This window comes from Eucalyptus grandis, chromosome 11 (assembly GCF_016545825.1).
Source record: "Eucalyptus grandis isolate ANBG69807.140 chromosome 11, ASM1654582v1, whole genome shotgun sequence".
Taxonomy (NCBI): domain Eukaryota; kingdom Viridiplantae; phylum Streptophyta; class Magnoliopsida; order Myrtales; family Myrtaceae; genus Eucalyptus; species Eucalyptus grandis.
The window spans coordinates 10704595-10721264 of record NC_052622.1 but is presented as its reverse complement, the minus strand read 5'-3'; the positions used below and the strand labels follow the sequence as shown (position 1 = coordinate 10721264).

General features: G+C 42.5%; 1 protein-coding gene across 1 annotated transcript; it reads right to left on the bottom strand.

Moving 5' to 3' along the window:
• Positions 1–7729: 7729 nt before the first annotated feature.
• On the bottom strand, positions 7730–11026 carry LOC104424814. Its single transcript, XM_010037311.3, has 3 exons — positions 9810–11026; positions 8458–8991; positions 7730–8090 (listed from the first exon to the last, which is right to left on the bottom strand). The coding sequence occupies exons 1-3, from the start codon at positions 10647–10649 to the stop codon at positions 7977–7979; spliced, it is 1488 nt and encodes a 495-aa protein (XP_010035613.2). The 5' UTR covers positions 10650–11026; the 3' UTR covers positions 7730–7976.
• Positions 11027–16670: the final 5644 nt, after the last annotated feature.

Here is a 16670-nt window from a genome sequence, read left to right as displayed (position 1 = left end):
TTTAAAACCGATTAGGTAATTTTTACCGGTGCAAGCCTATGCTGGATAACTTGGTAAACACACTGCACATGTCTAAAATAATAACTTGGTGGCTTCCACACTCTGCTTTTTCTACTTCTCATGTCATCGGCTTTATTCGTTTCTCAAGATTTTCAGTTCTGACAGCTTTCCTGTTATCCGTAGTAGTAAATTTTCAGATGCATCATTAAACCCTCTCAAAGCTCAAATAACCAACCCGGCTTGTACGATTGAGGAAACAAGGTATAGGTCGCAAGAGGTCATATTAAGCTGGGATTTCAAAACCCGAGCACCTGAAAAATACATCAAAGAAAGAGTGGCCGGAGAGCATTTATGGCGGAGTGAGGAAGCCGGTGTTGGAGTTCTGATAAAAAATTATAATACTAGAAGAGGTAGAAGCAGTCGCTGCAGCGGATATAAGTATTTTGATCGCACTAGATCATGAATGTAAGAAGTTCGTGACTCCCTCTTAACATTTCACAATAGGAGACAAACTTCTGATAACCCCTTCTTGGCCTGTCATCATTTATATTAAGAAACAAACGAAATCATCTGATCAAACAATCTGAAATTTACTTAGTAAGACAATGACCTTCTCAGAAGGCAGCACTGGCACTAGTCAATCGTATTGTATGCGAGTCGGCAACTGCTTGGTTCTCGAAAGCAGTATTATTATAGACGAGCGTGGCTTGGAGTAGCTACCCTGAGCCGAAAGAACACAGAAAAAGGAAAAACTTTTTAATTTTGACAATTTTGTCATAAATCTTTATGCAACTTTGCATTTGGAAGAAAGGAAGCAATGCTGCAATACACATACATAGCTTTGAAGATTAGCTGGAGTGTGGGAACTTGAGTTCTTTCGACCTGTCACGATCTCCAGCAAGATGACACCAAAGCTATAGACATCGGATTTAGTAGAGAAGTGTCCATGCTGAACGTATTCAGGAGCCATGTATCCACTTTGCACCACAAACAAAGAGCAAGAAATCAGTCAAGAGAGCAACATCAAGGCCGGATAACAATCACATTCATGATCTTATGCAATACCACTAAACTGTGTCCGTGCTTGTTCTTGTGCGCAGAATTGTGCCATTATACTCTTGTGCATAATTAGAAAAGTTATCTACGTTGCTTCAAGATATAGTGTTAAATTGATAAATAATCATAACAGAACTCATGGCTTACCATGTTCCTGCAATGCGCAGTGTGTTGCCTTGAGTCTGACTTCCAGAGAATAACTTGGCCAAACCGAAATCAGCGATTTTGGGATTCATGTCCTTATCTAAGAGTATGTTGCTGGCTTTCAAGTCTTGATGAATGATCCTCAGCTGAGAATCCTCATGCAGATAAAGTAGACCACACGCAATTCCAGCTATTATTCTGTAACGTCTCTCCCATTCAAGCTAAATTTATTGATCTGGTCTACACCCACATCCAAATACAAATTGAGCAGAAAGTCACTTAAAAAGGAGAGAACAGTGCATAAAAGTTGCTTTCATATGCTCTGAAGGCAATCATAAGGAACAGTAAACTATGACGATTAGGTGATCTGGGGCATTTCAAGACACGGTTAACATGAAGCCAGGATAGAGATGATGGTCGATCACATAGTAAGCTTTCGCACTTTACGAGTTTACATCAAAAGTGTTCATTACCAAATAGAATTTTGTCCAAGCTCCCGTTGGGCAAGAATTCATCGATGAGAAGTTTTTCATCTTCTTCCAAGCAGAAGCCTAACAATCTCACAAGGTTCCGATGCAGCAACTTGGCAACCAGCAAGACTTCTGCCTTTAGCTCTTCTAGCCCTTGCGCTGAGCTACTCGATAGCCTTTTCACTGCTATCTCTCGTCCCTCGAACAATCTCCCCTAGTATTTTTCTTGTATTGTGTCAATTCTTATGCACAAAATGAACATTATAAATTGGTTGAGCATCAGCTGGTGAGTACCTTGTAAACAGAACCAAAACCACCCTCGCCAAGCTTATATTCCTCAGAGAAGTCTCTTGTTGCTTCCTTCAGTTTCCTTAAACTGATCACAAGTGATTCCTTGCTTCTAATGCTCTCATCATGATTGTGACCATCATCTAATTCACAACAAACTGGAGAAATGTTCTCTCAGATATCTTTATGAGGATATTCAACAGAGAACTAATGCTGTTCACATCTTTAGGAATATAATACATTAAATTAAAGAGAGGCATCAGGATTCTTAAGCTGATGTAGCATCAATAAATTGAAAGCTAAAGAATATGACCATTACCAAGTACTTTTTTCGGGGCCTTTAGCCAGAAGCAGTAACTGAAGATTATCATCAGTACTACGGCTGCAGCAGCTGCAGAAAGGGCCACGACAATGATGGTTCTTTTCTTCTTGCTTCCTGCATGGTGTCTTAAATTATCCATAGAGCCATTAAGGCAAACATTATGTAATTTATCTGCTTTTACTGACTAACTATTCAGCACAACAGAAAATAAAAGTTACGATTACCACCACTCGAGGTACCTGTAGAATTAGTAGTTGAATTAGGCCCAAGTGGCAAAGGATAAGGAAGAGGTGACGGCAACGTTGCTGGTGTAGGTGAATATGTCAAAGAGAATGGATACATCTCATACCGGAGATCACAACTTAGAGATGATATCCTACATCCTTCGTTTAGGTTGCACATGGTTGACATGTATGCAATGATATGTTGCGAGCAGTTCGAGCAGCCACTGACTTCCAAAGTCAGTGTGCACTGCATCATAGCATATATTGTTCTGAAATCCACATAAGCAGAGCTCCTGCTAACTAATCTGGAAGGACTGTATATGACTGAGGACGAAAGGTTTAACATTAGATTCCCCAGAACACTCTGAAAAAGAGCAGGTTGGCTCGCCTTCGCAACATTATACAAAGAAACTTTGAGGGCACTGTCAGCAGTTGAGAAGAAGCTCTGGTTCGAATATTTAAGTGAACAGACATCGGACAAGACAAAAGCTTCTTTCTGGTTGGGACAAAGTTGGCAGATCGCCCTGACTGAGGTTTCTACACAGGTTTGGCATTGATCTTTACTCACATAGGCTCTGCACTGTGTGAGGCCATACGCAGTCTCAGGATCTTGACCAAAACTGCTGGTGGCGAACCTGCTTATCGAAGCATTGGCAACCAGAGAAGCCAGAGAAAGATTCAAATTGACCAGGAAGATGCTCTCAGAAGTGAAGTTGATAGCAGAATTGCAAGAGGTTTTATTTGGAAGCTGGCATATTGTAAAACAGAACACTTGAAGGAGACATAAGAGAAAGATTAACGGAAGAGAATCCATTGCGCTTTTCTGCATTAGAGAGACCGGAGGAGGCGGTTAAAACATTGAAAGTATTTAAAAGCAGCAAGAGAGTTTGAAGCAGTTGCCACTTGCCACAGCACGCATAACAGGCTAATGAGTTTGGAGATGTGATAATCTCTCTTCCCACATTTCACAAAAACTAGAAACTTCTGATACAACTCTTCATCGGCCTTCAGTCATTTCTAATTTTATAAGCAAACAAAATAATCTTATCAACCAATCTGAACAAGTTGAAATTTATCCGACAATACAACAAAAAATGCCTTAAAGTAATGTAGGGAGATTATCATCAATCACGTTATATGTGAGGCTGAGCGCTATATTTTCTGAACCAGAATTCCACTGAACGTTAGTAAAATGCATTTTTCTACTGAAGGAATTGACAATACAATTTCAAGGAAGACCACAATAGCAGGTCCCAGTCAACTTCACAGTAAAGTACAAAACTTGCAGGAAAAAGTCCTGATATAATGCTGTTTGGCCGGCCCAATTTTCTATTTGTTTAGTCATATATCACCAGTAGCTTGATTAGCTTGAACATGTAAGGATGAATAGTCTTTATCAAAGAAGCATTAAATTGACCATTTAATCATTTTTTAGAGTTCCCTACCAGTCCCCAATATAATGCCCGACGTACCCTTGGGGCATTGCTATGCAACCATTAGATAGGCAATGATCACTGCTAAAGCAGTATTTTTAGCTTAAAACCTAAAGGACCAAGAAAGTCTCCGCATTGGGACATGTTCAGCAAATGAAGCAAGTTTTTCAGTTGCATGAGCCAAGATTAAGTTTAGGTTTGGTGACTTGAGCAGGGCACTGTCGAATGAAATTGTCCTGGTGACTCTTGCGGCTCATACGACCAAACTCAATTTCATTTTAGATGGATTACAATTGGCATTTGTATGTTTAGACTGTACAAGGGATGGTAATAAGCTTGCAGTGGATGATGTGTTAGTGGTTCTGAAAGATAAATAGATGCTTCCAGCCACTACATTTTGACGATCTTATTGAGACAAAAGGAAGGCATTGGTGAATCAACCTGTCTTGTATTGGACAATAAACATTTAGATAACTATATCTCCATCTGCCCTGGTTACATAAGAATAACAAATCGAATGAATAGCAGATGTTCACCGGATAGAGAGAGTTGCTGGCCAGAAAAGTAAGAACCTCTGCAGGAAAGTAGCGCTGAACTTTGAAAATAGTATGTTTGACGTACATATGTAGGTGCAGAAGAGGTGCAACATGTAGTCAGTATAATTCTGTCATGGAGTATTAGATTATATGCTATTACACAACTAACAAATCATCCAGTGCTATGGTTGAGAAAGAAAAGACATAATGTATAGTTCACTTGCGAGATGCATGAAGATCAATTCTCCTCCACATTTACAATTTGCGACTTTGACTCCTTTGCCTGCAAACAAAAGTTGTGCTTTTAAGTCTCAAACAATTGGGAACGAATTGACTTTACCGCACAAACAGATAGAGAGAGAGAGAGAGAGAGAAGGCAAATGACTATTTTTAGGGGAGATCTTCTTGCTTCCTTGAGCTATGCTTTTTACTTTGTCCAAGCTACCATTAGGCATAAATTCGTAGACAAGAAGTTTCTCCCCTTCTTCCAAGCAGAAGCCTAACAACCTCACAAGGTTTCAATGCAGCACTTTGGCAACCATCAAAATTTCTGTTTTCAGCTCTTCTAAACCTTGCTCCGAGGTACTTGATAGCCTTTTAACAGCTATTTCTTGTCCTTCAGGCAATCTACCCTGAGAGTCCCATACTGATGGTGTCAGTTAGAATTAAAAGAATGAATTCTCAGTAGCTAGGTGGAGAGTGATGAGTACCTTGTAAACAGAACCAAAACCACCTCGTCCAAGCTTATGGTCATTGCTAAAGTTGTCTGTTGCAGCCCCAGGTGTCCTTATACTGACAAAAAGCAATGCCATGCCTTCACTGCCATCATCATAGTCATGACCTAACCTGAATCACAAGCTAAAATATTTGGATGAAGTTAGAACTGACTGTTGACATCAACTCTCTACAGGAGGCTGGGAATAGACAAAATCCCAGAAAGCTTAAAACTTGTTATGCCATTTTGAGTGATTTATAGTTCTAAAAATATACTGATTACCTAGCAGGATTGTCAAATGTCCTCTCCAAAGGAAGTAAATGAAGAGTATGGATATGACTGCCACTGCAGCAGCACCAGGAATGGCCACGGCAATGATGATTGTTTTACTGTCACTTCCTGCATGATCAAGTATATTATTTGATAACTGCATTGGTTTTCCCTGGCTTGAAGTGGTTGGCCAGGCATTGGGAGATCTTATTTGAAAGAAATTTGATCACAGTTACTAAAGAATACATTGATTTCAATAATTTACGAATTGGTAGAGATCTTCAAAGACCAAACTCTATTACAGCAAACGCACATGAAATTCATGTGCGTATCTTTTTAGAAGAATCTTGCTTACTACCCTCATTTGTTGTACGAACCTATTTTTCTTAGACCACACTCAATAATTATTAACGTGTAACGTTGTGAAGCTTTAAAACCTGAAGCAATTTCCAACACCTCATTGGACAAGCACATTGCTTCGCTAACATTTCTAGTGGGAAATTTGATAAGTACTTCATGCCTATATAGATGCAATGCTGTTCAAGAAATATGACTGTAACTCCCCAAATAGGAAAAGAAAGATATCATGGTAAGATGCATTCTGAGCAATTTTCTGCAAGTGGCAATTATAATGTCTAGGAGAAATATTTCACTCGCCCATGATGGCTACTCGAAGGCAATGGAGGTCGAGGAGGAGTGGGCTGTCATGGTGACGGCAAATAGTACAAAGGAAATGGATATATTTTGTATACGAGACAGCAACCGAGAGCTAATATCCTAAGACCCTGTTTTCCAGGACATAACGCTGTAAAGCAACCGCCAAGGTTTTGCAAGCACGCAAAGTAGACACTGTCCTCTAAGGTAACAATGCACCGTGCCACAACATATATGCTGGTGATTTCATTGTAAGATGAGTTCCCAAGTTCCAATCTAGAAGGACTTGTTGCAGAGATAGATGAGAGATTTCCCAGTAGTTTCTGCAGAACACTGCTAAAAAGAGGGTCGCTTAAGTTCCCAGCATCACACAGCCCCAATCTAAGAGTACTGTCTACGGTTGAGAAGAAGCGCCAATGTGAAAACTGCAAGGAACAAGCTTTGTACACGGCAAAAGCTTCCTTCTGGTCAGGACAGATTTGGCAGATTTGATGGGCTGCTGTACCAGCATAAGTTCGACATATTCCCTGGTTTATATAATCTCCACACTCTATTAGGCCATATAACACATTAGGGTCTTCATCAATAGTAGCAGTAACGAAGCCACATAGAGAAGCATTTGCCACAAGAGAAATGAGAGTACGAATCAAATCGGGCTGAAAAGCACTCCCCAGTATATGCAGTATTGCATGAGCTGATGGGTTCAACCTGTGCTTTCCTAGAACCAAAAAAAGTTCAACAAGGGACAAAACAAAAAGAAAGCGAAGAGCACATACTGCACATTTCTCCATTAGCAGACTAGAAGGGGGTATCAATTTGCTCCAGGGACAAAAGCAGCAAAACGACCATAACAGCAAAACCAGTAGGCATGCGATCCTAAATATGCAGTATATTCCTCATCTTCATCAATATCCAGACAGAAGCTCATGGTAGCGTTCCTTGGTCTTCTTTGGTAGATTTTTTTTATTGAGAGAATTTGTGTTCTTGCCCGACAATTTTGAACAAGCTGAGCTGTTCAACAATACTTCAACTACTAGAAATACATTACAGTCATCTCCCAATCACTATGCCGGTCATCGATGGCTAGACACTGGAACGAGGCATTTTTTGGATGTTTCTGTGAACAAGCTTCCTCGTGGTGGAGGGACACTGCAAGATAGCGACCTCACACGATACCTCCTTCATTTCCATGAAAAATTGGCAAGCTTGCTTGAGAGCTCTTGTACTCAAATTCTTGTTTGGCCAGCCTAATTTTTAAAGTCGGTTTCTCACATTCATCCAAAGACTTACTAGAGTCAATTATATAACAAAGCCCGCGGATGACAGAATCCACCGTTGTCCAGTTTTAGAACTTGTTTTAAACATTCAAGAAAGCTAGATTTGCACTGAAAGCAGCACGTCTATTATGGAGAATGTAATCCAATTTGGTTTTCCCAGATCCCATCAAGCCAGAACTGGATTAACTAGGGCTCAATCAGACTGATGATCAGTTTGTACTGTATAAGTTTCTGCGAGGACCTTGATTTTTATACAACAGCATAATAATAGCTGCAAGAGGCCAGTGACGTCAAACTTGCCTAGAAGATTCATTAGTCGACATGAAGTTTACCAGGCGAATAACCAGATCACAGATTGCCAATTCATATAATTTTGTTTCGATGAGAACAGTACTAAGAACTCATTTTGCAGAAAGAGCCTGAAACTTCGGTAATGTTTCTGTTTCTGCATTTATTAATACGACGCGGATATGGTCAGCGATCTTCAGTATAGTTGCATTATGGATTGTGGGGAAGGAAGTATGTACACTGGAGTAATACAATCAGCTCGTAAATTTGGCCGAAGAAAGAGAACAGTGTATGCTACTCTACTGACGCATGAAGATCGATTCTTCTTCTCCGCACTCCCTGATGACAATCTCCATCACTTTGCCAACGGAGGAAGGTAAAACGTTGCAGCAGTGCCGTCTTGGAGCCTGCAACTGAGAACCGGAAATGAACAAAGTATCAGTGTTCTAGTGACATCCTCGACCTGATCTAAATCTTCTACAAGTTCAATTTTGACTAGGACACGAGTCAGGTCAAACAGAGCAAGTTCGAAACCGAGCTCAAGCTAAGCTTCAGCTCTTGCAATCGAACTTGAACTCGAGTTTGAACTCGACATTATACTAGAAGTTGTATCGGATTGAATCGAGCCTGAATTGCTCACAAAAAATCTGACACATATGCCTTCCAAACTAGTCAGTTTCTACTTGCCTATTATGAATATGAACCGCCTACTTAAATAATCATTTACCATCCGTGAGATCACGTTCATATTTCGAAGCCATTGCTAAAAAGAAGGTATACCTGTTTGATATCCAGATCGAGTTTGTGAGAGTAGACCCTCACTTCCTCGAGCATCCTCGGCGAATCCATGTCGCTCGAGCAGCCGCTGTCGTTGTGTTTCTTGTAAGAGCTCTTGATCCAATCCTTACTCGAAGCCACGCTGCTCATGAAGAACACAGTGGGCCGCTCACACGGGTCGGCCTCGACCTCCCTGGTGTTGAACCCGTATGACCGCGCGAGCACGCTCCCCTTCTTCCACTGCCGGAACGTCTCCCGCACGCGGACCGCCTCGGTCATCGGCAGGTGGCGCGGGAAGACCTGGACCGCGTAGCCCCACGAGACCGAGACAGTCCACGAGAGCGACGGGGCATAGCAGACCGACTGCTGGAGGAGCCGCTGGGAGTCGGTCCGGGCGGCTCGGAAGAGGTGCCGCAGGGCCTGGGGTCGGGTCATGTTGGGGAAGATCGGGTCGGTGGAGTCGATGTGGTGGAGGGACGCCAGCGGGGTGACCGGGTGAGCCGCGAGGATGCCGAACGTGTCGCCCCGGACGTCGAACTGTTTCCGGCGAGAGTGATCAGCGTCAGGAAAACAGAGCAAGACAACGAACGAATAATGCTGTGGCTCAAGCGACCGTTTTAGACGGAAAAAGAAACTTGTCCATATAAATATCAAAATAATCAACTACAACACCTAACTTTCTAACGGGAAATAATGCTATAATTGTTAAAAGCGACACATGAAATTAACAACTAGAGTGATGCGTCAGATTCTTGCCTTGATATAGTAACTAATCTAGTATATTTTAAATAATAAAAAATCTTATTTTGACGAATAAATTCTGAATGGACGAAATATCTTATCAACTTCATGAATCAATCACGTGAGCAGCGAGTCTATGAAATTCTTCATAATAATCTTGTTTTCTGTGTGTTTTGTCATGCGGACATAACTATATTTCTTTGACATCGATATACATTAGTATCACTACCGATGCACGTATTACATACTGCCAAAATGCAGAACACTTGAAAAATTGAAGTTAAAAAAAAATATTATGGAAAAAGCCTAGTCGTGACGGTGAGACCTTGCAAAGTAAGTGATCGAGCTCGAGTGTCGTTCTCGACACGGACGATCGGTAAAATTTAGTCACCAAATTTAATTGAGAGAAAAACCGAGTTTGAAATTGATAGTTAGTTGGAACTAGATTATTAGATTAGGTAATCAGATCACGTTTATCTTTTTGAATAGATATTTTAACTTCGTATTGGTTCATCGGATCAACATTATCATCTCGAAATCAGACCGAGATATCTCGTTTTCGGAACGACATGATGGATTCACTCTATCGAATCTGACTGAGCCACGAGACGTACCTGATGAAACCCGGGTTCGCGCGTCAGGCCGACGCCGAGCTCGGTCAGGCAAGCGTAGACCCTGGAGTCGCTGCCGTAGGCGTGCGCGTACCGTTCGATGCAGCCGTCGAACCCCTTGGCCAGCACCTTGGCGAGCGGGTAGCTGATGGCGAACCCGGCGCCGCCGAACCCCATCCCGAACGAGAACACCCGGTTCTGCTCGTACACCTCCGAGTTGCTCCCCACGTAGTACCACAGCCCGTCGTCGTACTTGGACAGCGTCTTCACCAGGTTGTCCGGGAAGAACACCGTGTCGTCGTCCCCGAACACGAACCACCGCACCCCCGTCAGGTTCATCGCCACCGTCTCCACCACGACGCGGGCCACGCGGACGGCGGACCGGAGGCCGTACTCGTTGGTGTAGGGGAACCGGGACGCGTCCTCGGAGACGCGGACGGGAGGGAGGTGGCGGTTCCGGCGGGTGTCATTGTTGCCGCCGCCGCCGGGGAGGGGGACGGGGGCGTCGACGAAGACGAAGCCGCGGGTGACGCCGGGGCGCCACCATTGCGCGATATAGTGACGGCGGCGGGGGAAGGAGTCCTTGTTGGAGGCGATGCCGAAGACGAGGTGGTGGAGGGCGAGAGGAGGGGGAGGAGGAGGAGAGGTTGAGCCGGAATGCGAGGGAGACGAGAGGGAGGGCGGATCGGGGCGGAGGAGGTGGTGGGGGTGGGCGGTGTTGAGGAGGAGGCAGAGGAGGAGGTAGAGGATGTAGAGGGAGGAGGGGATGAGGATGAGGTTGATGAGGCGGGAGGGGGAGAGGGGGTGCTTGGTGGGCAGCTTCAGGATCTTCAGGAGTTGCATTTGCGGGGGTTTGAACTAGGGTTCTCGCTTCGCCGGTTCGAGGAAGAAGGCGGCGGCGGCGGCGGCGGAGGAGGAGGAGGAGACGGCGGCGAGAAGTGATGAGGAAGCTGGGGCGCTTGGGAGGGAGAGAGAGAGAGAGACTTGGAGACTTATAAGTACGGCAAGTCTTTCGATGGACCGCGCAATCCACGGCGAGAGACGCAAGGACAGAGAGAAAATAGTCAAAAAGGTGATGGGAGCATTGAGTTAATACATGACCAAGAAATGAGGAGGGAAGGCAGCAGGCGATGATGGCTAGATATGAGGAGAAAGCTCACGGGGGCTTTGGCCAATCAGGCCATTGCAGGTGCATATGTACATAAATGTGAACAAGTTAGATGGCCAAACGGTGTTGAATTTTGAATCTTCTCCTTTCGTCCTCTGTGTGGCAGTCTTATTGACCCAACGGCATGTATTCACATCTATTAAATTTAGGGTCAATATCAGAACCAGGAAACGCCATAAATTGATATACTATGATCAATTTACTTAAAATTAGTTTTTTAATCATTAAAAATTCAAATTAATATATTCATAATAAATTGATGATAAAATTCCGAACTGGTATACCTGTTAATTATTATGTATCATTCAACTAAATAATTTGAGGCCAAAATATAACGGAAATCAATGGAAATAAATTTATCGCAAACATAGCAATGTAGGATTTTTGTAATTTTAAGTAAACTCGTCATAAATGTATTAATTTGAGATTTTTCATCATTGAGATGCTTTTTCTCATGTGATATGTATCATGGACGTTTTAAAAATCGAATTACAGTACATGGTTCGCTTTAGCACGCCCAATGGGTGCGATTCCCTCTTAGGTATAAACGCATAGCGGGACACGCGGGATCTCCGTGTGGCTTAGCTTTGATGGGCCATTCGACCCTTTCCATTTGTTTAATCTTTCCTTGTTACCTAAGGTTGGAACTTTCCAAGCGGTGCGAGGGGACTTTTCTGTGGCCCGACCGGGCAAAGCGCGGATAGACGACAGACGGAACGGTGATGGAGGAAGAAAAGAGGAGAAAAGCCGGAGAGAGACTCAAGACAGAGACAGAGGTCCTGGCCCTGCTTTTTTTCTCGGTTTCGTGCCGAATTTTGTCAGCTTTTTGGCCTTCGATGTTGGAGGAATCGACGTGAGATACGAGGAGGGACCTGTTCATCTCGAGATCGCGGGATTGGCCGTCCGTACGCGTGGCCCTGTAGGTTGGACCAACTCCCAACTCTCAACCCACCACACGCTAATCCCATCTGCCCCGACAGGTGCCGTCCGTCCCCCTGCCCTTTACTTTCGCGTCTTTGCAAGCTCGGGCCGACCTTATTTCGTAAGAAATTAATATCATCAAATATCCTAAATTAACTTCTATTAATTTTCGTTAAATTTTACTTCTAAAATTAACGGATGTATTAATTTAAGGTTCCACTCTTTATTTATCAGATGTACTAATTTATGATTTTTTTCATATTAGTCCAATTTAACAAAAATTATTAAATAATAAATTATCATAACTATACTAGATTTTTTTTTAATTCTAGTCAAAAAATTATTTTTGAATAAATTCATCACAAGTGTATCCATCTATGATTTTTAGTGATATTAATCATTTTCTAAATTAGTTCCATAAAAGAAAATTAATTTCACTTTGTTGTGGATTTTACTTTGGTTGTCGTTGAACAATGAAGAGTAGTTGATTTACTCGCAAGATTAGGACGTTTTAGTGAGTAAGTTCTTAGTATAATTTCTTGTTCTTGCCCCCAATTTAGCAAGATGGCAATTAGATATGAATAATAAAAGTGTAATTTCAAACTTCTTTGATCAAAGAGTGTCTTCGCTTTCCTTAGCATATGAGCAATGTTGGGTCGGATTTACTACGATGCCAATGGTCAATGTCTTTGTACTTTTAGAATATACTTAAATGCTATTTTCATGGCTAATTTGTGATTGATTTTCAAAATAAGTCATTCGTGTTGAATAGTGGATTTTTAAAAAATTATATTCTTCTTGTTTTATTGCTTGGTTCCATTAGATCGTCGAGTTTCATCTATAGAGAAAATTCTAAAAATAGGTCTGACGAAATGTTGGATTTCTCAAACATGATTGACAAATTTTCAAGAAGTAATGCTAACCTTTAGAATGTGTTCCTAATTCTTATCACTAAGGGCCTATTTGTTAATGTTCTTTATTTTTGTTTATGAAAAAAATTTATGTTTTAAAAGAATAGAAATGCGTTTGTTTGCGTTTTTGTTTTAAATCTATTTTTTTGTTCCTAGGAACACATTTGGTCTCTCTTTTTCTTCTCTTTTTTTTTTCTTTTTTTTTTTTCTTTTCTTTGACTGGTCGCCGACCTTGGCCATAGTCGGCGATCGGCCGTTGAGGGTGGGCGTCTTTGTTGAGGGCCTAGGTGATCTTGTCGGAGTGTCGCCGGCCCTTGGGGAGGCTTGCCCAACCACCGGCGAGGCTCGTCGGCCTAGCAATGGCCCAACCACCGGCGAGGCCTTCGCCGTGGCCATCGACATCAACCGACCAAAAGAAGAAAAAAAAAAAAAATATATATATAAAAATTTAAAAGAAATAAAAAAAGAACACAAATTTACCAAACGTGTTTATTTGTTCATTTTTTATTCCGAAACAAGTTTACCAAACACATTTTTTATTCAAAAATTGTTCCTTGAAATAGAAACACTTTTTCTAATTTCCGTTCCTAAAATAATTTTTAAATAGAAATGTTACCAAACGCCCTTAACTCTTCTTATTTCATTGGTAACCTTTTTTTTAATCTCTCCATTAACTACAGACCGGTAAAGTCGCCCCTTTTGCCAACATCAACTCGAGGGCTAGTTGTTTGTGTGCTTTTTATTGAATGTGGTTTTTTCATGTTGTCGTGATCCTTTTTGCAATGACAAGACCATCTTGATTAGACGTCTCTTTTTTAAAGACAAAAAAATTTCACGAGGCAAAAGACATTCATTGGAGTTATAAAGGAAATGGGAGGGTCGACATACGTAGCTTAGGATTTAAAATTAGAAAATTTAGATAAAAAAAAAAAGCCTTCTCATGTCATATTAGTTGAGCAAGTTGAGCAGTTACAAGTACTCCACTACTGAAAGAGTAAAACAATAAAATTTAGAGTTCCTATCAACCCCAAAACATAGAAAAGGAAAAAAAAAAACTCAACAGAAATTTAAAATCTTGAAATTGGGACACGTCGGCCAACTACTGCAGAAACTCCTTTCGTCTTAATAGATATATAGAATATGTAGTTTCGGATTTAAAATTCGAGAAGATAGAAAAAAAGAGTTGTTTTCATATGACATTGGTGGAGCTGGTGAGGCACAGGTAAGTGACCAACCGTCGAAAGAGGAACATAACGAAACCTAAAGTTCCCATCCACCACAAAACTTAGAAAAGGCTTAAAAAAGGAAAATAGAAAAACAGAAATCTAAAATCTTCAAATTTCCAGACCGTTGGACCAAATATCGTAGTAACCAAGAGCGATAGGTCCAAAGTGGGTAATTTTCAAACTAGGTATCAAACATATGGTTACTTGGAACTGACCCAAAATTGAAATGGTCGGTTTCCAATTTTTATAAGTCATTTTTTTTTGTAAGGATTATAAGTAATTTTTTAATTCTCTTATTTTTCGTTTTTTAATTAAATTAACTTTTTTTTCTAGGAAATCCTTAAAAGTCTTTGTTTGTCGACCGGTTGCTAATCACCATTGAAAACCATCAACCGTCACTACCATTCATCATTCACAGTTGTCTCTAGTAACCAGCTACTAGTCATTGGTCGTCATTGGTCACCACTCGCAGTCTCGTAGGACGAATAAAAATAATATATTTTAAACAATTCATAAGAATTTTTCCAAATTAAATTTAATATATTATTTTAGCAATATGGATTTGGTTGGGCATCGGTCGGGTATAAATAGTTAAAATTGTATTGTATGAAAATTAATCGAAATATGTTAAATAGATCAATATGAGTCGAATCATTTACGACCCGTCCCAAACCCGATCTGACCCACTCGCTTCACAGATCTAGCCACGACAAGCCAACGGGACTCGTGAAGATGAGCTTCAGCCCAACAATTGCCCAAACAATCTTCTTGACCTCGATGGGGTCGACCGGTCCGCCAAGCCCACCCTCAGGCCCAACAACCTTCTCTCGTCCTTAAATGTTCGCGCGACATCGTGCTCTCCGCATGGTCGTCGGCTGCCTGCCGCTGCGGCAGATATTCAATGGTTCTCTCGTCCCGATCGCGACCGTCCGGGGGGACGTCCCTGTCGCGCGCGCCACGCATCCGGCCAAAAGGGAAAAGCCAAAGCGACCAGCCCAGTTTCGAGGTTCCCTCCGCTCGACACGTTTCGCGCTCCTCTCTCCTTGCCGATCGATCCGTTCGCGGCGCCTTTAATGATCGACACGCAACACGTACGCCCTACGATCAAACACCTACGCAACTCCTCCCCATCACAAGTTCCCCCGGTGGGCCCCGCCCCCCGCGAAAACTGCTCTCGCGTTTCCGCAACGTTATCAATGCGAAATCGCACCCCCATTATGATGCCGCTGCGTTGCCACCCCTCCCCACCTTACGTTTTTCTCCCCCTTAATTCATTCCGAATTTTTTCAAATCTCTTTCCCCCTTCCCTCTTTTGCGCAATAATGCGGCACGTTGCTTGCTCCGTCTAGGAATCATCGAGTGGTCGAGGTTGGCTTTTTTTTTACGACCGTACCTGGCAGAATTAAAATAGGCCACAGGTTAAGAGGGGGAGGCGATGATATTTTTTTTCTAATTAAGCAGCGAGCGGCGGGAAGGATTGGATGGTGTGCGCGCGAGTGGCCCAGGGGCGCCTCCCAGCCTCTCTTTCTCCACCATACAAGTGGACAGCCCCAATGGGGACGCGAGGGAGGCGGCAATAAGTGGACGAGGAGATCTTTCCCACTCGGAGCATTCCACGTATCGCTGTGCATGGAATTGGGGGCAATCGAGTCACGACCCATGTTCGAGTCGTGCGTGCGCGTGGGGGAGGGAGGACAAATTGGGAATAGAATCGGGGAGGGGGAAAAAGTCGGGGGAGGAGTGAAATTGGGGTCAAATCAAAGTTTCCTAAGTCCTCCATTCTCAACCCTTCGAAAAAGGCTCTCCGTCCACGGCCCTGACAGGAACTCTTCTTGGGCAGGAAGGATGGGGTTGGTGGGGTACCACTTCGGGAGCAGCTTTAATTTGGGGCCATACAATCTCTCCTCCTCTACTTTGGGAAAACCCCGATTGACTTGGTAACCACTCAATAATGTCTCGCCGATGGACCTCCCCCCTCCCCAAAGAATCTCTTCCAGAGTTTTGGAGCTTTGATTCTGATCGTGTTGCAATTCGAGCGGCCCCTTTTGGTGGACCAACGATTGTGTCTTGTGCTCAAAGGCTGGCATGGATTGTCATTTACGAGAGGGAGCGCTGGAATGCTCCACTAACTCTTAAACCTATGGGATTACATATCTTGCATCGAGTGGGTCCTTGACTGGAAAAAGTCATTGTACTAGCGTCGTAATTGGGAGGGGAGATTTCCATAAACAAATTTTAAAGATCTATATAGCTCCAAGAAGCACAATAGTCCGGATTACGTGTACTCTTTAGTGACGAGAAAGAACCCATCAAATAATTGAACTCTAGGCCCCTAAAATATCATTTTAAAGTTTCATGATTCGAATTGTCACATTCAATAATGTGGAGAATCAAACATGTGGTGCACGATGGTTGAAGTTGAATAGATTAAACTTCGATCACTTCCGGAAAAATGGATCATTTTTTAAGTCTATATGCTTTTGGAATTCTATTCCAAGCTGACTAATGAAGGGAAATGATTAAAGTAATGGGTCCTAAAGTCAGCCTTGAGGTCTCTCGAGAATGAGCGGTTTCGACACGTAACTCCACCAGCGCGCTCTTCTCCATCACAAGTTTGAATCGCGACTGACTCGTCAGG